Below are 27,798 nucleotides of genomic sequence, written 5' to 3'. Positions count from 1 at the left end.
TTTCTTTTGATACCCTGTTAGTCACTTTTAATTTGAGAATCTTCACAACACATCCTCCCCACACAACCAGCTCCGCAGTCTTTCTGGCGTCGCAGCACACCGAAGAGACACTCGGTCTCTTCGGTGGGGCCCGATGATGAAGCATGACACTGACTAGGTCGGTGTGTGAGGGCTTTCCTACTCAAATAGAGTGACTGTGATCCCACTCAACTAGAGTGACTGTGATCAATACTATCCGCTTATCTTTTTGCTCCACATTTCTGGTAGCCGTGGGCTTGACCAGTTTAGACCTCTCTCTTTTTTTGTTGTTTGGTCTTTTTTTGTTGTTTGACACTGGAAGTGGCACCATCTTAGTGTACTCTTCTGCCCATGATAGAGTAGTCTTTCTTCAGTTTCTCCCTGCACAGGAAAGCTTCCCCCTACACTTCACTGGACTCCGGTACGCTCACACTCTCTCCAGTTGAAGGATGATGATCTTTGTTGGAGTTGTGGCCTATTTGCAGGCGATTACTTACATATGTTACATATGTACATTATTCTGTGGGCACGCCCGTCTGGACTTTGGGAACTCTCTTTACTTGGTCTGACCCAAGCATGTGATCAAGAGGCTCCGGAAGGTGCAGAAGGCAGCGGCTAGGCTCCTGCTCAAACTCCATGGACACACCTCCGCAAGAGAATCCCTGAAACTTCTACACTGGCTACCAATCGCGACAAGAGTAACATTCAAATCACTTTGCATCGCTCACAGGGCAGTAAACAATAAATGCCCAGGAAAAGTCAGACATCTGATCTCTGCATCTGCCCCCATCAGGCCACTAAGGTCCTCCCACTCACGCCTCCTCAGCACCACCAGGATTAAAAAATCCAGATGGGGAGGCAGATCCTTCTCACACCTGATCCCAAAACTGTGGAATGAGCGATCTCTGGACCTAAGAGGGCTGCAAAGTGAACTGGTAATTAGGAAAAAGCTGAAGACCCGGCTATTCCCGTTAAATCACTAAGGGGCTTTGTCTCTCACCACAGCTCTCCTCGACAGCGCGGGGAAGCCTCTGGATAGGCAAGCGCTATATAAATCTCAAATCAAATCAAATGTGCGCACGTACAGAATGACGGGGGTGCCATTTTCTATTCTTTTTTATTGATCGATCTTAGCTAGGGAAAGCCACTTTGATCAGTAAATAAAAAAAAATAAACAATTTTAAGTAAGTGATAGTGCTTTTGTTGTAGAGGAGTGCCCAGCAGCAAATCACAGTTGCTGGACCCCCCAAAAAAATGCAACATTACATTTTTTAATGTTGCATTTTTCCAAATATCCATGTGGGGTGGGGGGCAGGTGGGGGAAGCACTGAGGAGTGGGTGCGGGGAGGATTAAAGTCAAATAAATGCGGTGCTGTTGATGTGAAAAGCTGGACACAAGACAGCAACATGAGGCACAGGGGGAGAAGCAAATGAGAGAGAGAGAAAGAGAGACGTACACTAGAGAGACAGCTACAAAGAGCACAGGGTGGCACACGCGGCAGAGACATAGAAAACACAGACAATCTCATGGGGTGCTTATAGAAAATGAACAAGCATTTGCAATGCAATGGTCTCGGCATCATTAAAGGTAGAGCTATTGGCATTGCTCATGACATTTTTTTTCTTTAAATCAAAAATAAATGGGCATTGTCATTAACATTGCCAATACACAGCACTCTGCACTCAACAGCACACAATGCTCTGCACTCACTGCTCTGCACACTCACCACTCTGCACACTCACTACTCTGCACACTCACTCTGCACACTCACTACTCTGCACACTCACTACTCTGCACACTCACTACTCTGCACACTCACTACTCTGCACACTCACCACTCTGCACACTCACCACTCTGCACACTCACCACTCTGCACACTCACCACTCTGCACACTCACCACTCTGCACACTCACCACTCTGCACTCACCACTCACCACTCTGCACACTCACCACTCTGCACACTCACCACTCTGCCCTCACCACTCTGCCCTCACCACTCTGCCCTCACCACTCTGCCCTCACCACTCTGCCCTCACCACTCTGCCCTCACCACTCTGCACTCACCACCACTCTGCACTCACCACCACTCTGCACTCACCACTCTGCACTCACCACCACTCTGCACTCACCACCACTCTGCACTCACCACTCTGCACTCACCACTCTGCACTCACCACCACTCTGCACTCACCACCACTCTGCACTCACCACCACTCTGCACTCACCACCACTCTGCACTCACCACCACTCTGCACTCACCACCACTCTGCACTCACCACCACTCTGCACTCACCACCACTCTGCACTCACCACCACTCTGCACTCACCACTCTGCACTCACCACTCACCCCTCACCACTCTGCCCTCACCACTCTGCCCTCACCACTCTACCCTCACCACTCTGCCCTCACCACTCTGCACTCACCACTCTGCACTCACCACCACTCTGCACTCACCACCACTCTGCACTCACCACCACTCTGCACTCACCACTCACCACTCTGCACTCACCACTCACCACTCTGCACTCACCACTCACCGCACTCACCACCACTCTGCACTCACCACCACTCTGCACTCACCACCACTCTGCACTCACCACCACTCTGCCCTCACCACCACTCTGCCCTCACCACCACTCTGCCCTCACCACCACTCTGCCCTCACCACTCTGCCCTCACCACTCTGCACTCACCACTCTGCACTCACCACTCTGCACTCACCACTCTGCACTCACCACTCTGCACTCACCACTCTGCACTCACCACTCTGCACTCACCACTCTGCACTCACCACTCTGCACTCACCACTCTGCACTCACCACTCTGCACTCAGCACTCACCACTCTGCACTCACCACTCTGCACTCACCACTCTGCACTCACCACTCTGCACTCACCACTCTGCACTAGGTAGAGATAATACTAGCACCCTAGCCCGCTCACTGCCTTTTGTATCTGAAACCTGCAGGGACTTTTGTACAGGCTGCATGCAAAGCTTGACATACATACATCTTGGAGCACCTTGGAAGTGTTGCAGCAGAAAGAGCAGTCGTTTTAATTTAAGTAGACTTAGGTCATTTAATATTTTGAAAATGGTTGTACGTCCTGAAGTAGAAGCAAAGATGCTTTTCATTTGCATCAGTTAATGTAGTAGATTCTGCCTGTGCAATGTACCAGCGTGTTTGTGATTGGGTTATTTGCTGTTGTGGGTCTCCAATCACGCTCCTACATAGTTTCTGAAAAAGCTTTCTTAGTATCGCGGCAGCAGCAAGCACTGAACGGAGCACTCTCACTCACAGGACAGCACGGGCACCCCGCACCCCCTCTCAAGAGCAGGCACCGCGCGCCGGGGGAGACATGGAACATCAGCTGCTGTGCTGCGAGGTGGAAACCATCCGAAGGGCTTACCTGGATCAGCACCTCCTGAACGACAGGGTGCTGCACACCATGCTGAAGGCGGAGGAGAACTGCCCGCCGTCCGCTTCCTACTTTAAGTGCGTGCAGCGTGAAGTGCAACCCTACATGCGGAAGATCGTGGCCACCTGAATGCTGGAGGTTTGTGAAGAGCAGAAATGTGAAGAGGAGGTGTTCCCATTAGCCATGAATTACTTGGACAGATTTTTGTCGGTGGAACCGCTGAAGAAAAACAGATTGCAGCTGCTGGGGGCTACCTGCATGTTCGTGGCCTCAAAAATGAAAGAAACCATTCCTCTAACGGCGGAAAAACTTTGCATTTATACTGATAACTCCATCGGACCCGACGAATTAGTGCAAATGGAGCTGTTGACGCTGAACAAACTCAAGTGGGACTTGGCCTCCGTCACCCCTCACGATTTCATTGAACATTTCCTTTCCAAAATGCCCCTCGGCGAGGACACGAGGCAGATTATCCGCAAGCACGCTCAGACTTTTGTGGCACTCTGCGCGACAGACATCAAGTTCATTTCCAACCCTCCCTCCATGATCGCGGCAGGCAGCGTGGCAGCAGCCGTCCAAGGTCTTCACCTCGGCAACACCAACAGCTTCCTCTCCTACCAGTGCCTCACGCATTTCCTGTCCCAGGTCATCAAGTGCGACCCGGATTGTTTACGGGCCTGCCAAGAGCAAATTGAATCGCTGCTAGAATCCAGTCTGCGTCAGGCACAGCAACACAACGTGTCAGAGAGCAAAAATGCTGATGAAGAGGAAGGCCTGTCCTGCACTCCCACCGATGTGCGAGACGTGAACATTTGAAGGGACTTGTGGAAGTCATTTGCTGGCCTACACAGTAGTGGAGCATGGGCGTAGGAGAGGCGCCGACTGATAAGCCCATATGCCTCGTCCTGCTCACTCAGCGAAAACCCTTTTTTCACCTGGGCAGTTGCATCAGTTAATGTAGTAGATTCTGCCTGTGCAATGTACCAGCGTGTTTGTGATTGGGTTATTTGCTGTTGTGGGTCTCCAATCACGCTCCTACATAGTTTCTGAAAAAGCTTTCTTAGTATCGCGGCCGCCCCGGAAGTCAGGCACGGTCGCCTGTGACGGGGGCAGGGCCACGTTCAGACCGGAAGAGGAGGCAGGCGGAGTCGTTGCGTCTCGCGGCCCGGGGCTCCTGTGAGCGGTGTAAAGCCCCGGGGCCGCGCCAGCAGGAGGTTGGGCGCCGCGTGCTGAGGTAAGGTAAGTTCCAAAAGGCTGGAGCGCGATTGGTGCACTTGTGTGTGTGTATGCTCGTGTGTGTGTGTGTATGTATGTGTGCGACGGTGACGGCGGGGGAGGGGGAGGGGGGGCCTCGGTGCACTTGTGTGTGTGCGCGCGTGTGTGTATGAGTCAGGGGTGGTGTCTCTGTATGTATGTATGTGCGTGCGTGCATGGGCGCTTGTGTGTGTGTGTATGCGCATGCGTGTGTGGTGCTTGCGCTTCCCAGGAGACAGCGCCTGGCCACAGCGCGCGTTCCAGTTACAAATCGCCTGGAAGGATGCGCGTGGCCGGGACTGTCTCCTGGGAATGATAGTCGCTGACAAAAGATCTCGGCTGAGACGCGCTTCCGCGCGTTGACGCCGAGACCTAAAAACGTAGCTCCCTAATGGTTAGTGGTGGAAGGATACAAGTCAGTCTATCAAAAGAATGGTAAAGAGACTATGCACCAGGAGAAGGGCGAAAGGTAGGAAAAAGATGGAAAACCATCAAATAAGAAGCAAGAAATTATAGCGGCAATAAAGTCAACCAATTGAAGCACTGGGAGGGCTCCAAGCCCAGTGTACGGTTTTGGTATGGCCCACAAAAGGCCTTCCACAACCAAATTGCTAATGCGGTCTGGAAGTCAAGACCTAAAAAAGTATCCCAGAAAAAATAATTTAATGCGGCTACATTGTTATTCCTCCGGAAACTGGATGTCACAGAAGGCGAGGCAGTGAGAAGAACGCAACGGCGCCCTGTGATTCTTTCTTTTGGCAGATGGAATCCTGAGCAACTGTGGGACTGATGGCGCTCTATCTTGTACAGGAGAAATCATTATAGCCTTAGAGCCCGACCTTGCGGGCTCTACCGGTCATTAAAGGCCTGCTCCAGCGTTTTCGACTCAGAACTTTAACAAGGGAATGGGCCGGTAGAGTCCGCTGGGAGGTCTCTAAGGCTATTTGAACATTCCGTCCCTAGAGGGCAGAATGTTCGAATTACTAAAAACAAAGCCCTCCCGGAGCCCGATGGGGGTTAAATACCCTCGTTCACAGCAGCAGCTGTGAACAAAAACATTGGAATGTTGCTCTGTGGGCTTCTACCGGCCCGTAGAAGCCCAGAGCATTCCATTGTATTAAATGGAGCGCTCAACATTCCAATGTTCTAATTCAAATTAGAACATTGGGATGTTGGGAGCTCCATTGAAGACATTGGAAAAGCACAAGGCTTAAAATGGCTGGTATAAACTTGGAGTTCCAATATTCTTATGTTTGGCTTTCTGTTTCTCCCTTTTTTTATTTAGAACATTCTAACCTCAGTGGGTGGAATTGTCTAATAGCCTTATAGCCATTCTGTCTCGGCTATACCCATTGTTAAAGGCCCTCATCCTCGTTATAGGCCCGAGCCTCGTTCAGGGCCTTTAACAACCAGTATAGACCTCAGCTGCAGGCTATAAGGCTATACTGTGTTGAAGACAGGAAATCTCTGAAAAGCCTTAATTTAACAAAATAATGAAATGTAACCTGTTCTGGCTAGCCAATGATGGAGGTGAGCTGAATACTAGGATCACCCCTAGGTTAACTAGCTTTAAATACCGCTGGTAACACAGTCCACATGTGGAGGAATTCCAATCTGCCCAGCACTCTCTGTGAAATCATTTGAGGCTCCTGGGCCACCGTACGCCAGAGCAATGCTGATGCAGCGCCCCCGCTTGGGTTACACCGGTATCCACAGAGTAACTGGATCGCACAGAGCTTTTCTCCTTTTCTTTCCCTTCCCAAGAAAAAGCACAAATGTTATGACTTCAGCGATCTTGTCTCTCCCTGTCAAGCCATCAAGTGTCTTTAGGAACACTGCAGGAAATTTTCTTTGCTTAAGAAAATGTTTTTAAAGAAAACACACAAAAACCTTGACTGAAAGGGTGGGATCACACACCAGTTCTCAGTAGGGTTCTTTGGAGAGTTAGGACTTGCTGTCTAGTTTTACAGACTGTCTTCAAGAATACCCTGCTGCCTGGCCATGAGAGGACAGACTCCTAGGGCCTGGTTACAGGGACCAGCAGGGACGGCGCGCCTGCGTACGAGGGTCGCACCAGCGCGCCCTGCACTGGACTGCCCCAGATAGACCTGTTCTCTTGTGCAGGGGCAGTAACTGCAAGCACCGGCACAGCCGAGCTCACTGTTTGGAGTGACTGGTGCATGCACAGCTCTGTAACTGTGTGCTGAGCTTTGGTGAGGGGGGGAGGGGCTGAAACCTCATCACGCCCCTCGCCTTACCAAATGTTGTGGTGGTGTTTTTAGCCCCAATCCCCCCGCCTTGCCCCAGGAGATGGCGGGTGATTGCACTTCTTAGCCCACAAAATGCTGTGGGGACAGATAGCAAGCCACCTGGCAGCTACCCCGGCACCCTGCCTACTGCTGCGGACAGTGCTCCGGGGAAGCCGTCACATGTCCCCCGTCTCCTTTGCCTTCATTTCTTGGAGATGAAGGAGACCCAGGAGAGACGATGGATACCCCAACACCAGGGTTGGAATTGAGATTAGGTTGTAGGCAACGGAGTAGCCAGAAAATGAAAATAACCCCACTTGATCCAACTTCTAATAATGTCAAGCTTGTAAAGCGAGTAGACCGGACCCTCCTTAGAGGAGTTCCAACCATTGTTTCATTATCCTTTCACCCATCATCCATCCATTCACCTTCAATCTATTCATCAATCCATCTGTCCTCCCATCGTCTAATCATCCAATCGCCCAGCCATCCTTTGTCCAACCACACTTTTTTCCATCTTTCCAGCCATGTGTGCATCCGTCCTTTCAATATATCGGCCAATATATTAATGTATCCACCCAGCCATCCATTAATCTACCAACTCTTCTCTATCTGTCCATTTTTTGTCTTTTTACCTGCCCTTTCACCAATTGATCCCTTTACTCTCCCCTCAACCTAAACCCTTCCATTCACTCTGTCACTCTTCCATCCTACCTTTAACTCTTCTTGCCTTTACTTTCACATTTCCGTATTTGCGGTCACCCTTACTTCCCTCCACCTGTTCTTTCTCTTTCCCCTTTATCTTTCCTTGATTTATTCCCTTAGGTCTTTCTCAGTCATGTGCATTTCTTTGTATTTTTTCTACGTTTTTTTCATGTATTTTAAGTATTTCTCTTTACACACCCCTCAACATTCTAACATGATATTCCCTAACAATCTTAGTTATCAGCCTTTTGTCTGTAGACCCGAATAGAAGGAGCCCAAAAAAACAAATTAACCTTCAAGTGGCATCCAGTTCATCAGCCCCACTTAAACTGCTGCAGTTGGGGGCAACAAAGTACAAAATGGCTCCCAGCCTGCCACTGCAGCCTGGAAGAGCAGTTTTAAAACAGCGAGTTTGACTTTGCCATATAAAGCAATGGCAAAGATCTCACTTTCCTTTACAATATATATAAGCCTCCCCTATGGAAGGCCTATCGAGCCCTAAGGCAGAGATCTGTATATCATTATGTCGGATATATACAGTAATATTTCCTAACATTAAAACTTCCAAATTGTTGTTTTTACTGTGGAAAGGTTAGTAGATATTACAGAGTTCCAGGCTGACATCTCAGTACTAAGAGCTTCTGAATGGGACTACTGAAATGAATACTTCAAGGTATTAAATTAATCGTGGCATTAAACCCAACTTGATGCCCAACTCGAATTTAATATCACTTTTAAGGAGAGGCAACATTTAGACATTGGCCAATCTGTTGCCCAGTTTATCCGGTGGCCTTTCACAGTTGCCGGCAACCAGGCAGTCTTCTGCCCTCTTGGGGAGTAGAGTGAATGACTATCAGGCTCAGGAATCATAGAGGCTTGCCACAGTGGGAGGTGTTGCCTCCCTCTTGCAGGAAGCCAAACAGGGTGGCTCAAAAGGTGAGCTTCAAAGGGAGAAGCTGCCTTTGGTGGGAAAATAGTGATCACACTTGTGTAGAGGGGATGGTGGCAGGAACAGAGAGGGGAAAACCAGGCCACAAAAGATGAAGTCTCCCGTCCTAGCTAGTCGGTAGCCACTTGCAAGGAATCGCGACTGACCCCTGCCGTGCAGCCAAGAAGACCTCCACTCTGGACTCAAAAGTTGCACCCATGTCTGTCCGCCCAGGAGAGTTGCCAGAGTGTGGATTGGTCAACAAAAATAGACAGTAGCCCTCAGATGGACCAGCTGTTAATAGAGATCGGTAGCCTTTCCACGGCTGGGCTTTTACTGGTTCAAAGAGGACTTTGAAGGACTCCGACCCATGTGGCCAAAGTTGCCCCATCTTATCAGTGGAGAGAGGAATTACCCCAAGAAGGCCCCCGTTAACCGCACAGCACCCAGAACATCTTTCAGCATCCTGCATCCCCAGCATCAGGACCACTGCATTGAAGTCTATGGTCTTCTAGATGTAAAGTGTGGAACTGGACTTGAGAGTGCTTTAGTAACTGTCAAAATACTCCATATTGGCTTCCCTGACCTTCTCCCTGATGGAATTGGTCACCCAGAAGTTTACAAACTTTGCGGTTACCAATGCTTGTTTGCACTTTGGACTAAAAAGTTGAGTGTTTTACTTAAAAACCTATAACTGCAGAACACTCTATTGAATTTGCTAGTCTTGGTATGTAAAATTCATAACAATATAATCACATTTTATAAATTGGTGTCAGATTTCTTTTGTGTTATGTGACTTTCTTATTTTGTTCTTAGATGCTTCCAAATGCTTTACACTAGTTTCTTTGTTTAAGCCTTGCTGCTCGTTGCCACAGCTACCCAGGGTTCAGCTAGAGGTTTCATTAATGAGCCTGACGAAACCCAACACTGTTTTGTGAGTGAATTACATGGTAAGGTTGCACAACCATACCACAAAACCAGAATCCTCACCTCACCATAGGAAAAGCATTTTTTGTGTTGCTAATAACGTTGGCCACGTTTGACGAATCTGCACAAAACTTTCTAAAAAGTTCATGTTTAGGGAATTTGTTAGGCGCATTTACACCGAAAGGTCTCTTGGCGCTAATGGAGGTTGGGAGCCGTCCCAAGGTCAGATCTAACAGTAAGCTTGGGTAAACAGCCAGGTTTTCAATTTTTTCCTGAACCCCATGTAGTCCAGCGTTAATCTAATAGCGCTCAGAAGGGAGTTCCAAAGTTTGGGGCCTAGCACGGAAAGGCGTGAGCCACCCATTCTCTTGCGCTTAAATCTGGGAATGGTCAGCAGATTCATTGAGGCTAATCTTAGATTCCGATTGGGAAGGTATGGTGAGATGAATTTAGGGCACCTATCATGGAGTGCATTGAAAATTATGCAGCCTGTCTTGAACATAGACCCCTGAACCACTGGGAGCCAGTGAAGCTGCTTCTTCAATGGATTAGTGTGGAAGTGTCTTGGTTGCTCGAATATTAATCTGGCAGCTTGGTTCTGTATCAGCTGAAGTCTGTGAGTTTGGATAGCTGGTAGGCCCAGATAGATGGCATTGGAGTAATCCAACCTGGACATGATCATTGCTAGCATGATCACTGTACTTGCCTCCCTAGTGAAGAATCTCCTAATTTTCTTGACATTTCTTAGCTGATAAATACATAAAGATGTAACCAGGTTAATCTGTGCATGCATAGATAGGTTGGCGACAATTTACAGATGTCTTAGGCATAGGTGGAGTGCCCAAAGTAGCTGGCCAATGGCATGACGTCCAATGGTGAAGTCTGTTGTTGTAGAGGATTATCTCTGTTTTATCAGAGTTCAATTTGAGGGGATTATGACACATCCAGTCTTTAATAAATGGCATGGTTCTTACGAAAAAATGCTTTAGAGTCCTCGGTCTTGTTTATTGGAAAAATCAACTGCATATCGTCTGCGTAGTAATAGACCTTAACCCTCATGCGTTGCAGGAGTGGATCAGGGGGCTGATATAGAGGTTGAACAAATGGGGGGATAAGGACAAGCCCTGAGGTACACCGCAGGAAGTATTGATCCCTGGACGAATTAAAGGGTGCTAGCCTTACAGACTGGGTGCGATCCCCCAAAAGGAAGATCATCCAGTCGAGGGCCGTTCCTCTCAGGCCTGCTGCTGCCTTCTATCCGCTAGTATTGTGTGATCCACGGTATTGAATGCGGCCGACAGGTCGAGCCGGACCAGTGCCTGCGTGCATCCCTTGTCTGCTCCCTCCTTTAAGTCGTCTACTACACTTAAGATGGCGGATTCGGTTGAGTGTGATGGTCGAAAACCTGCCTGGTGGGAGTCCAGGAATTTAGACTCTTCAATGAAGGCCCATATGAGTTTTGCTACTTGTGCTTCGGGAATTTTTGCAGGGTATGGGGGGAGCGATATGGGGAGATAGGTGCTCAGTAGGCTGGGATCTACTCCTGCTTTCTTTTGGTGTGGGACTAACACTGCCTCTTTGAAAGCCCGTGGAACCATGCCTTACTCCAGAGATGGAGAGAATGGTATCTGGGAAATGAGCAAAGATGTCTTTGTATAGATGAGGGACAAGGGTCTTTGGGTAAGCCAGATTTTACCTTATTACTTAGTTCGGCCAGTCGGTCTGGGGTTATATTCTGAAATGTAGGAAGAGTTACTGGATTGGCGAGTTGCTGGTGTAATTTCCAGTCCTGTGAAGTGAGGGTGATGGGGTTTTGTATTGCCTAAGTTTTGTTCACAAAAAAGGCGTTCAGGTTATCGCATAATGCCTGGGAAGGGGTGATGTTTGGTGTGACTCGGTCAGGGTTAGATAGTTCTTTAACTATCTTAAAAATATCTTTGGATTTATTCTCTGAACTGAGAACTCGTTTCATATAGAATGTTTTTTTGCCTCCAAGATAGCAGCTTAATAGTCAGTGAGAGCCTTTTCATATATCTTCCTTGCCAAAGGGGAATAGCTTCTCCGCCATTTCCGTTCCGCCTGGCGGGTTTTAAGCTTTGCCACTTTTAGCTCGACTGTAATCCATTTAGAGGCCTCATGCCGCCTTATGCAACTTTCTTTCCTTTGTAAGGGGGCATGAATTTCACTTGCTCTTAGTTGCCAGATGGTGATAGCGGTCTCTAACTCGTCGACGTTATCTGCTCCAGGTGGGAGTGCGGATTTGAGAGTGGTATGGAATTCTGGCAACTTGATATGGTTCCAGTTCCTGGTCAGTATTTTTGGACCGGTCATGGGTTTGGCTAAAGATAGACTGCCTAAGGTAAAGCGTATTAAATGGTGGTCTGACCAGACCCAAGGCGTGATAGTTAAGTTGTGGATCAAGAGGTTGGGGGTCCACAACTGATCTAATGCATGTTCTTGAATATGTGTGGTCTCTGTTATCTGTCCTTCTGGGTTCAGGTTTTCAAGTGGGTCTATTAAGTCCTTAAAATCCCGAATCCCCTTTTCTTCATTAAACCAGCAATTCAAGTCTCCCACTAGCAATGTTTTTGCAGAGTCTATGGTAAGAGGGGCAAGATAGTTTGCTAATTAATTAATTAATTGTGGGTTTGTAATGCGCTAGAATTGACTCCCGAAGGAGTATCTCTGCGCAGTAGACCGCTGGGGAACCCGTCCTGGCTTTCCCTGTGAGATGGTCCCTGCTGGGTATGTCCAAGGTGAAACCAGGCATCCCCAGCATATGTGGGGGGCCGTTGTGGAGATGAGGCAAGCTAATGCCCAGAGTTGCCGAGTGTGATCCCTGGTTAGAGTAGGCACCGAGATGAGAATTATCAAGTCCGCTGACCCTGGTCCACGACCCTGCCGCGTTGGGAATTGAACCCTGGTCCCGGGCCGTCCTCTGCTCTCGGGTCTGCCGCCTCTAACCAGTGAGCCACGCCACTCCACTTCCTTGGTGAATTCCATCAATGCAATGGGGGGTCTATAGATCAGGATGCACACCAGTGTAGATGTAGGGGATATTCATTTTAATGTAAGGATTACCACCAACGCCCCTTCCAATAGGGCAATAAGGGTAACAGGGAGGTCTTTTTTAACAACTGCAGCTACCCTCCTCTTTTCCCAGTGCTACTTTTTGACAAGTTTGTGCATGAAAGGTTTCAGGGTGATCCGTCAAGTGGGGGCCAAGAAAAAACAGGGGGGTGGTGTCTTACAACACAAAATCCACAGGTGTTTTCCATTGATCTGTTTTTTAGGCAGTGCTACAGTAAAAACTGCTTAACAGAAGGACACCAAATTTAGCAGGAAGCTAGATCTTGATCCATAGATTCTGCTTTTCATTTGGTGTATATCCATGCAGTAGTTTTTTTTTTGTTTTGAAATTAAGGGTCAAATATATTTGAATATCTGGACGGTTGGGTCCTTGAGACGCTCAAGAGAGTATTACAGGAGCGCCAATTTGAAAATAGAGGGTTCTGATTGGCCAATGGAGTTTAATTTCCCTTGGGCTAATTCACTGCCTCTGGAGTCAGACTCCTGTGGGAGCGAGCACTCTGACTGGAAGACAACAATATCAGAAACATTTTGCTGGCAGCCATTACAGGACTCAGGGACTTAGTCCTCTGTTTTGAAGTTAAAAACAAAAAGTGATATAAGGGGGCACTGTAGGGATACTGCCCACCTAGGCCCCATGACAGCCCTCAAAAATTCTACTCGCCCCCTCACTATGGTGAGTCAGATTTTATCAGGTCAAGCTATTTTTTAGATCTACTGGTCAGTTCTGGGGAGTGAACTTAAGCTGGAAAGGAACATGTGTTCTGTTCATTCAGGAAGTTACTGAGCAATAAAGATACATTTAAATCTTGTTTTTATCTTGACACATTTGCTGTCTGTTCAAGGACAGAGGTCAAATGTCAGTTTGTTTTCTTATTAATTGATACTTATCTTATCCTGGAAAGTGGCATTTACTTCTTATTCTTACTACAGTTAGAGGTTTTTGTAAAGAGAGCTGTCTGACAATCATTGTGAAACAAAAGGCTGTAGGATGGCAGTTTTTCAAACATAAAACATTTAAATAGCTTGTAAAGGAATTGTAAAAATGTTTTAAAATATATTGGGAATTACGAAAGCTTATTTTTTTTAATTCAAAAGTGCGATGCAAACAAGGATTTAAATAGGTGCAAAATAAATCCGAAGATGTTACTTGGTGATGTGCAAATGACAAATAATTGCAGAAACTCTATTTCCAAACATCGTTTGTACACTATAGGGTTTTATCAGTAAATGACAGTGTGCTATTACATCATGCTTTAGTTATAGATTTATCCCCCAAAAAGTTTTTAAACATAATTTGAGAAACATTCCTGCCACACCGATGACCATGTTGTTTATGAACTAAGATGCAAGTCAGGGGTCATGTGTATCCTATATGTTGCTAGATTTGTATAATACGTAGAGTAAAAGATTCTTCCATTAAATCAAACAAAAGATTTTTTTATATAGCAGCCATGCTGAACTCACATATTAGAAGGTGCTCTCATATGTGATGAAGAAATTGGCAGCTCAGTGAATTCAAATATTTTCCCATGATCACATAATTTGAAACCAGTTTATGGGTCGACATTATAGTTAGGTCGAGGAGATTATTCAAGTCATTAGATCTGCAGGTCTGGTAACATGTTTAGTATTTTTCGAGGTCTATACATGTAACAAAATACATTTCTATAGCATGTAACACAATGTGATAACTCACTGGTTAAAGGCCTACTGACTTTAACAAATGCTTTGCACAATAAATAAGTTAGACTTACTGCCGTTGTCATACTTTTTCATAATAATCAGATCAGACCTATTGCATCAGGCATAATTTTCCCCAGTTCACCAATCATGCCTATACATTGTAACTGTAACCAACTCAGGCATATTGTTTTGAGCATAAGCGTTCTCACAAGGCAACCATCAGACACAAAGTCATAAAATTACAAAGGTATAAAAAATTACAGCGGGCTGAGTAAAATACTATCTCTCCAATGGGAGCATAATGGGGATTTTCCCATAGCAAATGTTCTATATCCACATTTTGTCCCTGGGGTAACCAACACCAAACCCCTTGCCTACTACAGCAATCGGTGAGATTCACACAATCAGAGATGCAGCGGTAAGCCAGCGCACATCCTCCCTACTTTCTAGAGCTACACAAAAAAAGAGTATGATAGCTGCAAAACAAGTTTGACCAAAATGATTTCTGCCTCAACCGCTACACAAATTTGGCTTCTGGAAAATTCCTAGCAAGAGACCAATCTTTTTGGACGAGGGTGCATCATTCACTTATTGCAGCATTCTTCGTCAGAGGCAACCTCTCCTCACCCTGGTTGGATAAACCACCAGGACGGACTCATCCTCAAAAAAAGAGGAGGGAGTTCTTAGATAAAGTACTACTGGACAGATGAGGGATCCAGACGATTAAAAATACCTAGAGGTAACACCTTTATTATTGTGAGCCTCTGGTACATTTAATACCAATATCGAGATGGAATATAGGCTAAATGGCCTTATCCGTTCACATTAAGCCAACATGTTTCTGCCCTTGTTAGTTGCTTATTCAGCTCATGGGCATTCACCAGGGCCAAGGATCCCGAACGGACTGGACTATTTACTGTAAAACATTACGGTATACAAACGATAATAGCAAGGTAAGCCATATCTTGTCTATGAAAACTTATTCCTGTAAGAATGTACGTAAATAATAAAAATTAAAAGGGATTGGCACTGCTAACAATTCTCACATGTAGAGACCTATCGTATCAAAGTGGAAAAAAGTGGCACTGCACACAACACGAAAGCACGTGTCAAGTGGATTACATACATGCAAGTGGAGATCCGTTTCTCACCCTAATTTAGGGGATACCATCTTCCAGGTCTGGGAGGACACAATGTCTGCTGTAGTAACACACTAGTAAAATAGATGGTTCTTTAAATTATGACGTATGTTAAAAGAGTTCTGTGGAAGGGGCGATTTCTAACCCATCAGACCTAAATATGAGCTCCAATACGATTCTAATTGGCGCCCAAGGTCACAAAAATAAGGGCCTAGGTCTGCCTACTCTATGACCCATCTTGCCTACAGTTCTCATGATAAAAAGAGCTCACCCCAATCCTGTTAGATCACACAGTACAATTAGTTGGGAATTGTCCATTATCTAAAGGTGTAACATACTGATCATTACTGTATAATCTAATGAGCTTATTAAATGATCAGATAATGCTCACTGATCATTGGTGGCAGTGAGCTATATCGAGAACTCTCTCGGTGACAACCTTGTTGGTGGAAGTAAAAGCCTTAGTAAAGGCCCTTGATGAAGTAAGTGTGGTCTGTGGACGAGGGGCTCGAGACAGCAGTGCAGCCGCACGTGGTCTCCTGCAGAGAGCAAGGACACCTTTGCCTGTTTCCCTACTGCGTTCTGCCTCGCCCGCTTGAAGCATACGCTGATTGGTGGGACCAACGGTCATGGCACGCCGGCTGTCAAACCACATTACTCTGCTCTCCCTGCTCTTGGCTTGACCAGCTCACCTTTCACTGCCTGGCGATTCTCAAGCTCTTCTGCGGCCATGACTGCAGCCCCATGACAGTCCGCGGAGGCCGGCGCAAAGGAGAAGGAAGAGGAGTGTCCTGGGACTACATTCCTCATGACTGCCCTCCTGCCATCGGTATTGCTGCCAGAGAAAAACAAACACTGAAAAGTATCTCACTTAACAGCATTACAGTGCCATGTGTGTGCAGCTGAAAGGTCAAGCACCATCCTATTGTAAGCTTGATACCTTATGTGCGTTAGTGAGCCTCCAATAGATAGCCCCATGCTGCTGCTGGCTAAACAATAAACTGGATAAACAAAATAATCAGAGCTGCGTGGAGGGAAGCACTTTTTCTGTGGAAGCACACAACTTCTACCCAATCAAAACACGTAGTCTTGTCCCCCAACATGTGAGCAGACCAAATCCCCTCTCTGTAGTACTCCTTAAAGCACTTTAAAAACATTTGGAATGCAAGTTTAATGAATCTGTCAAACTTATTTCCCGCCCACACAACAGCCCTGCGACCAATCAGCACTATTTGCTCAGTTCGCAGGGAAATATATATTTTTAAATCAGCTGTGGTACATGCAGGTAACAGCGGTGGGGCTGTGGGGCTGGATGGGGGGGATTTCGAGGGACGATGCAGAGGGAAAATAAAATAAATAATTAATCTTCCCTCGTCATTGTCCGTCGGAATCACCCCACCACCCACTGGTGTTACTTGCACGGGCCGCAGCCGTTTTAAATTGTGAATAACCTTGGCCTCATCTCCCGAAATTGCGTATACCTTTAAAAACATGCTCATCAACCTCTGATCGACCCATTAAACCAGGCCTGGCAACTACCAGAGGGGCCAGAGCCCCAAGGCCTACTTTTCTAAACCGTAAGCCTTTTACCTCAATAGGTTTCATATAGAACATGAAGTAGTCCTGAAATGTTGTGATCAGTTGAGGGCAGCCGCGGTCCGTACAGGTACCAGCGGTGGGGCCAGGTGGGGTGTATTTCGAGGGACGATGCAGAGGGAAAATTAAATAAATAATTAAGTTTCCCTCGTCATTGTCTGTCGGATTGGGGGAACGGGGAGGAGGAAGCCCTCCAATACGAAAAGATTCACCCCCTCCGTAAACGTCCTATTTCCCGCAATGGGCTTTCCTCCTTACAGAATTCCTACAGGGATTAGGCAAGGATAAACTCCCTCCATAGGATAGCTGACCGTCCAGGGGAAAACCACTTACTGTGTGCACTGGTGTGACCTCCTCCGTTTTAACACCTTGACTGATACACCCTCCACCAATCCATGACCGGACTGGCCATAGCAGGCCAGTTTTGGGTCCCTGGGGGGCAGTTTCTGTTACCGGGGGCCGGCAATATCGGTCCCCGGTAACAAAATTGTCCAAAACCAGCCCTAGGAAACAGCTCAGCCGAACCCCTATCCCACCTCCTCTGGCCGAGCAGTTTGGCAGGACCGGTTTCGGTTCCTAGTCCGGCCTTGCACCAATCCCCCCTAACTTATGCGGCAGGAATGGTCCCCCCGGGATCTTTCTCTCACTCCCACACCCCACCCTCCAACACCCAATGGTCTGCTCACCCAGATCTGCCACCTCATAGCATATTACAGGGCATTCAGTGGGCCGGGTCTCACCGGGTCTGAGCACCGGCAGTTGTTTTAAGGAGGCCTCGAAATAAGTCTCTATCGGGCTCTGTTTTGTGCCAGGAGGTCTGTTTTTTTTTCGAGCGTTATAGGGGAAGGGAAATTCTTTAAAGAGAGTCATTTTCTCTCTGGATTTCTCGTCTCTTTTCAGAACTAAGGAGCAGCAGCATTGTCGTAATGTCATCAGCAGGCCCGGACTGGCCATAGAGGGCACCGGGCAATCCCCAGGTTCGCTGCACGGTTGGGGGCCGGTTTTGGGCCCCTGGGGGCCGTTTTTGTTATAGGGCCATTTTTGCAGCATTGCTGCAAAATCGGCCCTGTACCAAAATCGGCCGAAAACCGGCCCCATCAGAGAGCTCGGCGGCACCTCCAACCCCCGCCCCCCCCCCCCCCCCCGACCCCACCAGTGGGGAGGGGGCCGGCCGAGCACTTTGCCGGGGCCGGTTTTGTTTCCCAGTCCGGCCCTGGTCATCAGGGCTTTATGTGGTAGCTTTTTCAAGATTATATACAAGCCACATATATCTGGATCAAATGACAGAAACAACAAGTCGGGTGGCAAACTATGCGGCAAACTATGCTAAGCACAAACTTTTAGCTTATGAGTTTTTAAGCCACACCCTAAATAACACTGGCCACGCCCCCTTGAGAGACCTGCCCGACCCCCCAGTTTTTCATCCCACTTAAAGCCCTGGCTTATTATGATATCATCTTTACATACACACAAATCCATGCCCTCGTACATCACGTGCAGCCACCACTTGGGTATCCTGCCCACTTCCCTTCCCAGTTTAAACTCGTCCCCCAGTTAGCGACACTGTGAGAGGGTACAGGCAGAATCCATCTGAGCGGAACACCTTATACCCCACACCCTGGATGGAAGTTCGAAAGCGTTCTATGAACCACTGTATGCTGTTGATAAATTTATGTTAGTCCGCCTCACATGCTTCTCGTTAATGTAATTGAACATGACACACCCTATTGCTACTGTTGTGTTTATCAAACAACCTAATAAAAACAAATTGCTAGTGTTTCACGTTCACAACAAAATTGATAGACATGAATACTTAGTTTATATAAGGATACATATATTTTGCACAGATGTATTTACATTCATATAAATATTTGTCACAAACGTTATACTTATTTGATCTTAGCTTAGAGAGTGCATAGCTCCCCTGAGGCTTCCCTGCGCTATACTTTGGTGTTGACTGCAAAAGAGACGACTTTCCATTACAGTGAGCGATATGAGAGTTGCAAGGTCACTTCCTGTGACATCAGGGCACACTGCTGAAGCGTATTAGCCCCCCGTGTTGTTTCTATGATTGTTTTAATACAGGCCGAAGGATAGATTGATGTTAGAGTGCCATATTAACTGCCAGCTACTTATATGAATGTAATCGAATTTGAATGCATGCCAACTTCTATCCTGACCATCCGACCCTTCTCAGGCTTTCCTGGGTCTACTCAGGACACCCTTGACTTATGACATGTTGCGTTAATTTGTGTAGCGCTTTCCACAATGTGTATGGTCCTGAAGTGCTTACAGGGTCTGGGTGCCTTGTAGGTTTCTGAGATTCATGTTGAGTGGTGCCAAAGTGGGCCTTTGATCTTGTGTTCAGCGTTGTTTAGAGATAAGTGACATTGGATGGAGGGGGTGAGGTTTGAGCAGTCTAATTATTTGCTCTTCGCGATTGACAGTCGTAGATGGTGGTCATCGCTTGCCATATGGCATTGCTTTTTGGCGTGTACGGCTGTCTAATGCTCAACTTCAGGTGGCTGCAATGTGACGAGCAAGATAGTAGCTGGAAAATTTAAATATCCCCCTTTGAATTACAGCTCTGATGGCACAAAGCAGGCGAAGCAGACAAGCCCAAATCTCCCTAGAAGAACTCCCTTGTTACTTCCATCCAAGCATCTTTCATCTTTTCATCCACACATTGATATCTGCAATTGATTCCATAAGCCACTGGGATGATGAGTAATCCCTCAACATTCTGTCATCCATTCATTCTTTCGTACTTTCATCCATCATTCAATCTTTCAACGCTACATCTATTGATTGGATATTCCATCCATCCATCCATCAAATATGAACCATCCATCCATCCCTTCACCCCTTTGTTTTGCTATCCTTTCAGTCGATGATCTACTCATCCATCCTCTCACATTTCGATGTACTCTGCCATCCATTCACCCACCCAACCATCCACTTATCCTCAGATTTTGTTCCCTCTGCCATCCATCCATCCACCCATCCTCTCACCCAGTCTCCCACCCATCCTTTCGCCACCCCTACACTCAATCTTTCACCCATCCTCACACACTCAGCCATCCATCCTTTCACCCACTCATCCATCCTTTTATCAACCCACCCACTCATCTATCCATCCATCCATCCATCCTTTCATCCACCTATCCTTTCACCCACTCATCCATCCTTTTATCAACCCATCCTCTCACCCACTCATCTATCCATCCACCCTTTCACCCACCTTTCCTTTCACCCACTCATCCATCCTTCATCCACCCACTCATGCATCCAATTGTCCATCTTTCTTTCCCTTATCTATCAACCCATCTTTCTTGCTTGCTTGTAGCATTAATTATGAACTTTTATCTGGTAAGATGCAGACCAAAGAGGCCCATAAAGAACTCCACTCCACGGGGGGCAGAGGGTCAAGACGCCCCTAGTGACAAGGTATCTTTACCCACTACTTAGTTTTCATTCCAAGACATTTCCTTGTGAATCATGAGGGAGACACACCCCTTCATCACCATCTCATGTACAAATAACTCTCATGATTCTAGTGCAGTTCGCAAATGCCTCTGTGGATCGCAATGTCACTTTAGCGCAGCGTGATCTGGGATCCTGCACGCGACACTTAGAGAAGCTCATGCTCTGCAGACGCAAAACACCCAAGCGCATTAGGCCCTAGATACCAAGCCAGGAGGAAATTCGTCTAGGCAGCTGGTGGGAAGTATAAGTCATCCTTTGAAACTGAAGACCTCAGCCTGAATATGGGATAAACAGGAGTGTCACCATGCCTCAAATATGCAATCCCTCCGATATGGTCCTAGCACCAACTCTGTGAGCACCCAAGGTGCTAGTAGCTAGCAACGACCAGCGTTGCAGTGTAATACGCGACATGCTTGTAAGAGTTTGCCTCCGTCGTACCCTAGCTCACCATCCAACAACATGAACATGTGTATCCGTAGTGGTCCCACGCACCACCTCTGCACCGACGCACAGCCAATGGGGTGCAGTAGTCCTGCTGAGTTGCGTGCCCTAGAACAAACAAGAAGTGTAATGCAGAAGGTCCCCTTAACTCTGGGTAATGGGCCATGGGGTGAGTAATCAATGGCTATGCCTTTAAACTAGAGTCCGGCTGCAGCAGCGACTTATATTCCACGAGGAACTGGCTAAGGCTTGTTTAATATCAATCTGGCACCAAGCAAAACCTGCCTTCACACAATCCTGCTCAGTATGATGAATAAGAAATAGTAATTAATTCCATAAGCCACTGAGACACTAAGTAATCCCTTCTTTGTGTAGAGATTGAATTGCTATCTCCTTTAATCTTTCCTTTGACAACTTTAGCTGGATTCATAATTGCTCACAAATATTGTTATATAAAGAAACTCCTTTTTCATAAACTGGTACATGATAAACTTGTCTAAAGAACTGTTAAACAACCAGTGCATTTCATATGTAAATCAAGATGTGTTGCTGTGGATGAAACGTGCATCTTCTTTCAACTTTATAATGACAGCAGAATGCAGCGGGGAATCATAAACTATTTAAAAAGATTACAAATAGGTTTATCATAAATCAGATTACAAAAAGAGGATTGTAGGACAGCGAGAAAGAGTGCGTGTTTGTGATGGACAGGTGCGCGTCATGATGTAAGTCTGCCAGCAGAAGCCCCTGTACCTAGATGCTCTATCAGGGGAAAGGGAAAAACAATATAGTGAGGCCAATGCCCCTGTCAAGAGGAGGAAAGGCAATGAGGAGCAGAATGCACTAAATGCAAAAACTGGAGAACTTGGCCAAAATCTTGGTGGAAATGTGACACCAAAGACACAATGACCTGGAATGACTATGGCAGAAGAAGAGAGCAGATGCCAGGCGGGAGACCACGACAAGGGTCTACCACCAAGGTCTCCAGGCGAGAAGCTGGCCCACTTACGGAGAGTGACATTCGGTGGCACTGCACGTGGAGATCTACACACAGCAGCTGAGACGATGGTTCTGGAGTGGCGGTCAGTGCATCTACTAGACCGGTGAAGGCACCATGAGGCCTGTGGTTTTCCAGTTGCATAATTTCGCTAAAAAGAGAGACGGAGCAGGCAGTAACACAAAACTCCAACACAAAGGCCCGTAAATCGAGTTTGGTGGACCATAAGGCAATCGAAAGATAAAGGTCATCCAAACTGGGCATGCGCAGTTGGCACAATTGAATGGATGTCTTATGCACAGCAGCAGACTGCACAAAAACTGCAAGAGCGCAGCGTGGTTTAGAGGCTGGCACCTCGTGTAAATCTATGATGGTGTATACAGTGGTGAACGACTACCAGTCCAATGATACAAGACGAGATGCTGCACCTAAGGGCCTTGTCAGTTGCTTAAGGCTGGCGGGACGGTGTGTTATGCTGCTCATGATAGCTAGATATAGGCCCACCGCGCCCCAGAACTAATTGAACCTTGTGTCATGAACAAGTTACACAAGGTTTCTCCAACGAGTAGTGCGTGTGCTACTGGTAGTGCTCCAGCTACCCGTAAGTAGCTCTCCTGAGGACAGCCAAGCATCCTAAATTCGAAGTTTTTGCTTGGTTACATTAATATATGTATACCTAAATTGTAAAAGTTTGTTTTTGAGACAAAAATGCTGAGGTTTGGAAAAAATGGTTGGATTTCCAAAATACAAGTAAAACTGATATTTGAGTGATAGGTCATGTGGCGTACGGAAGTCTTATTAGTGATATTATTACTTTGGTGCCGGTGAGATTGCAGCTAGGGCTGTTGTGTATTACCCAATGTAAAGGTATTCCGAATAGACCAAGCCTTTTTTTACATTACCGCTGCAAACCTGTCGGATGCACCGAGGCGACCACTGCTGGTGATCTTGCAGACGGTGGACAATAATGTCATTTTGCTTGATATGGTCTCTATCACAACACTAATAATATTAGTAGCTCTGGATGATTTTCATTGACCATAAACAGCACTTTACAAAAACAGTTGGAGACCCTGTTTTACACCTATACTCTCTTCCCCATCCCGCCCCCAAAAAAGACAGACATCTGGCAGGCCCCTCCACTGGTAAAAGCTTTACCAACATGGGTAGAGTGCAGGCCCGCCTGGTAATACAAGTAATATGGTGGCAGCGCCACCGAGGACAGTGAAAGGGGCAGACACCATTGTTGAATTCAAGCAATTATAGATGGGAAACATCTTGGTGTTAAATAGCAAACTGAGCAGCAGCTGGAACACCAAGAGGGAGACGGTGAGCGAGAGGAGACAGTGGATGACGCAGGACGTAGGAGCGCAGGAGGTGCTGCAGCACCATCAGATGACATGGAATGAGGTCACATGCAGAATGAACACTAAAGAGACCCTGGAAGTGTATTTCTTCCTAGAGAAGATGCTGTATTTTCAAAAACACACTGTCAAACATTAGACATCTTCTGACAAGCTGCTGATAATTATTCCAACAAACAGAACTAGGTTCATTTTGCTTTCACTAACTGCAAATCGAAGAAACTTTGTACCTTGAACCTAGTGATGGAGTTACTGGAATATAGGAGTTTGTGAAACAAGAAGGCTATAGCAGTACAAATAAATGTCACATACATATAAACATGGCTACTTTACAAACCAAACTTGACAATGTTTTCCATATGTCCCAGGAGCATGCTCAAAACTGAAATGTGATGGAACAATGGGCCTTATTCAGAATACTGCAGATAGCCTGTGAGTCCACCAGGTGAGTGGAGATGCCCTCCGCTAGCACGGTGGACGTCAGCCTGCAGCGTGCCACATATACACATAGATCTTGGAACACTTACAGAACTTAGAATCTCGCTCAACTTGGTCCCAATTCCCTACATCACTCAGTTACATCACTGATCCAACTCTTGTCAAATCAAAACAACTGCCTTCTTCTGACTCTTTAATCTAAGTACGTTGAAACCATCCATTCCTTCTTTAGTTTTTCACATAGCAGTCCAAGAAGTGGTTCTTTCCCACCTAGTTGATGGTAGTGCTATCCTTCCATGTTTGCTAAATCAACCACTGCAAGAAAACAATATGGATGCTGCGGAATAGATCAGGAATAATCATTTATAACCATGAAGGAAACCTTAATTAATCAATCAATCAATTGATCTTTATTTCGACGTTTTTCAGTCATAAAAGATTACAATTGAAACATGTATAAAACCAGAAACATAAAATGAGCATTTCCTAAAATCATTTCCTAAAATCAGATTATCAATCAAGATATACAGTCATAAAACCATTCATAAGATCAAGTTAACACACAGGGTTACTATCATAGTGTACAATGACTCCTGGTACCGCTGTGGTGAGGGAACATCTCTTGGACCACATAGCTAGAAGGAACGTTGAGAGAGCAAAACTATATGCGGTGATGTATCAGTCTTAAGCACTCTCATTGCATTTATCAAATCCCATGTTCTTACATAAGGGTACCAACCAGTACTTCCTAGCTTTTCTGTAGGCGGGGCAAAAAAAGAGGATGTGTAATTCATCCTCCTTACACGCACCACATCCGGGGCAAACATTACTTGTGGGAACAGACCACGTGTTTGTGAATGCCCTTATTGGTAGAGTTCCGTGCCTCCATTGAATGTATAACTTTCTAGCACCTATCGGTTATATGACATTCAAGAACTCCTCAAAAGAATACGAGTGTTTAAGTGTTAGAAAGGTAATTGTCAGGGAGCCAGATTTAGAGTCATGTAACCATATGTTTTGTTTATAATCCATGACGGACTTTGCAAGCGTTTTGCTTGTAACACCCCTACATGCCAGTTCAGGATCGTACTAGAGGTCCGGTTGTCCCATTAATCCCCAATTCCTTTTTCACAAATACAAGCCAGGGGATTCTAGCTGCAATATCATGGCTCAGCATATCCTTTAATTCAAGCCTATAATTGGATAGTTCTGGAGTTATCCATAGCCTGCGCCAAAACCTGAGGGGTTTCAGAGCTAGCTCATCCTGGATAAAACTCAGTCCTAAATCCAATCTCAGCGGAAGGAGAGGTGTGCCTTGGTGGAGTGCAAGTAGCTGCCTCGTGAACTTATTCTCCACTTTAGGGATTTCAGGCCTACAGGAGTACCCCCAAAGTTCCCCACCATAAAGAGCCGATGCCCTCGCCTTGACTTTATAAATCTCCTACGCGGGGCTCACCGGCTTATATGTCGATGTATTTGACATTTTGAGGATACCACCCACTAATTGAGAGAGTTTAAGTTGGGATTTCACCTGTTGAGGGCCCCAGGAAAGGTTTTCATTGATCTTCACCCCTAAGTACTGAAAGGTCTGTACCCTCTCCAGTCTAACCGATCCCAAGGTCGAGTTTGGGCAGGTCACTGCCGGAGGACTGAAAATCATAAATTTAGTCTCGTCAGCATTGACTTCCAGTCCACGGCAGCGGAAAAAATCAGTGAAGCCGTCCAGCACTCTTTGGATCCCCATAGGGGACTTGGACAGCAGGAGTGTGTCATCAGCGAACATTATCGCTGGCACCCTCCTGCTTGCCAGTCTGGAAGCGTCGTTGTTGGGGACCGCATCCAAGTGGGAAATAACGCCATTCATGTAGAAGCAGAACAGGGTTGGCGCCAATACGCACCCCTGCCTTACCCCCCTGCAAACTGGGAACCGGGACGACAACGCCCCATCCCTCCCACATCTGACCTGAGCATAGTTTTGTGCATGCAGCCTCACCAGCATCGCCAGAATTGCAGTTGGAACTCCCATTTCCAAAAGCACCGCCCACAATTTGCCCCTGGGTACTAGGTCGAACGCTGAGCGAAGGTCCACGAAGACCATGTAGACGCTGCCACCCTCTAGTGTTACCGTCTTCCAGAATAGCATTATGAGACGGAAAATCTGATCCACTGTCGATGTGTTCTTCCTGAATCTAGCCTGGTAGGGACTGAGGATATCATACGACACAATCCACTCCTGTAAGCAATCCAAGAGTAGACGTGAGAAGATTTTTTGAGGGACGTCGATGAGACTAATGGGCCTGTAGTTGATTGGGAGCAGAGGAGAGCCCTTCTTAAAGATCGGGACAATCTCTGCTCCCAACCAAGTACCCGGTACCTCCATGCCTCCCAGAATAGCACTGAAAAGGGCACACAGGTAGGGGGCCCAGATCGCCGGTTGATCCCTAAACAAGTCATCGGGCATTCTATCTAGGCCGGGAGCCTTCCCCATGGCCAATTTCCCTATAGCAATATAAACTTCCTCCACTGTAAACTCCTGATCGTCTTGTTCCCCAAGTCTAGGTATGTATGGCGGTGGACTTTCCTGACCTGGGGCTCCTTCATACAAGGTCTTAAAATGGAGCTCCCAGACCCCCGCCTCAATATTGGGTTCAATTGCGGATCTAGGCTCTCCTGACCCTCTGCTGACTATTGCCCAAAATCTGCGCGCGTCTCTCATATCCAGTGAGGAGGAAAGGTTGGACCATTTCTCAATGTCCCACTCCTTCCTGGCATGATTCATTGTTTCTTTAAATTGTGATCTTAAGAATCGAATTTTGAATTTGTCTCTCCCAACTTTTAGGGCCCCAATGAGCTCTGATTTTATCTTCCTACATGAGGCATTGTACCACGTGGATACAGGAGCCCTACGCCTCCTGTTAGAGCCAGGGGGGTTAAAAAATTCAGCTAAACAGGCTACTAGGCCCTGGTGCACACTCTGCATACTGTCTTTAGAATCTAATGCCGGGGGCTGGGAAATTAAAGAGTCCACCTTTATGAAAAAAGGTAGGATTGCACTGTATTATTTTGGCAGTGCATCTCGTGATACCACCAGTTTCTCCCACTTGACTCTGCATCTGTTGTTAGTTATAGTCAGGCCATCAGCTAGATCTATACAAGATTCCTTCTCATTTTTCCCAGTCCCTGGACACTCTATCCTCAAACTCAGTGCATTGTGGTCACTGTCCACCCTAGGCAATACCTCAAAGTTGACCACCTTCGACCATAAGCACGTTTCCACCATGATATAGTCTAATCTTGATTTGTGGCCCTTCTAATTGAAGGTACACTTAGACGAGGTGTCAGATGAGGTCCGACCATTGCAGGGCCTGATAGAGTTGTTCAAAATTAGAGTCGTGATCTGTATAGCCAGGGGGTACCAGGACTTCGGATGTGGGGACTGACATGGCGGGATTCCCCAATGTTCGTCCTCACCCGTCAAAACTCCCTCATTCAAACCACGGAGTGGCTCGAAATGACAATTTAGGTCCCCGGCGATCAAGTAATGTGTGTCCCTGCTTAAGGAGCCAAGAAAAGATGACAACTCTTCAATAGTTTTGGACTCTTTTGCCACACTTGTAGGCCGTGAATAAACATTCAGGATGGCAGGCTTGTAAGGGGTTGGCCAGGACAGGAGGACTCACTGGATATCATCAGAGTAGGTCGGGATGTCTCTCCCGAACAACCCAGATGTAACCCAACCCAGGTTGCTAGACCCCATGATGGGCGTCCTTTACCGCCCCATCTTGCAGCAATGTTGAATGCTGCAAAACCCACTCTATGTAGGTCCTCCCTGGCCCAGGTTTCTTGGAATGCACATATATCACTGTCATCCACAAAGGTGCCCCACTCCGGGCAAGCTAATTTGTTTGGTAAACCTGCCACGTTCCATGACAGGATGGACATACTGTTTGTATTCCCCACCCCAGGGCATGTGCTGACGGGCAGAATGTTCACTATCCCCAGGGGGTTGTCCGGACTGTTAGTAGCTGAGGGCAATACTGGTGGGAGATCTTCAGCTAC

At 46.7% G+C, this 27,798-nt stretch overlaps 2 protein-coding genes across 2 annotated transcripts in view; one reads left to right on the top strand and one right to left on the bottom strand.

Moving 5' to 3' along the window:
• EEFSEC (eukaryotic elongation factor, selenocysteine-tRNA specific) overlaps positions 1-27,798 on the bottom strand; it is a 675,218-nt gene that overhangs the window by 436,304 nt on the left and 211,116 nt on the right. The gene's annotated exons all lie outside the window — the stretch shown is intronic.
• On the top strand, positions 3,290-4,365 carry LOC147693046 (G1/S-specific cyclin-D1). The gene has a single exon (XM_086936870.1). It carries the CDS (start codon positions 3,569-3,571, stop codon positions 4,253-4,255), a length of 687 nt encoding a protein of 228 aa, XP_086792996.1. The 5' UTR covers positions 3,290-3,568; the 3' UTR covers positions 4,256-4,365.

This window comes from Lissotriton vulgaris, chromosome 9 (assembly GCF_964263255.1).
Source record: "Lissotriton vulgaris chromosome 9, aLisVul1.2, whole genome shotgun sequence".
Lineage (NCBI taxonomy): Eukaryota > Metazoa > Chordata > Amphibia > Caudata > Salamandridae > Lissotriton > Lissotriton vulgaris.
Note: the sequence above shows the minus strand (reverse complement) of the source record. Positions and strands in the feature narration are given on the sequence as shown.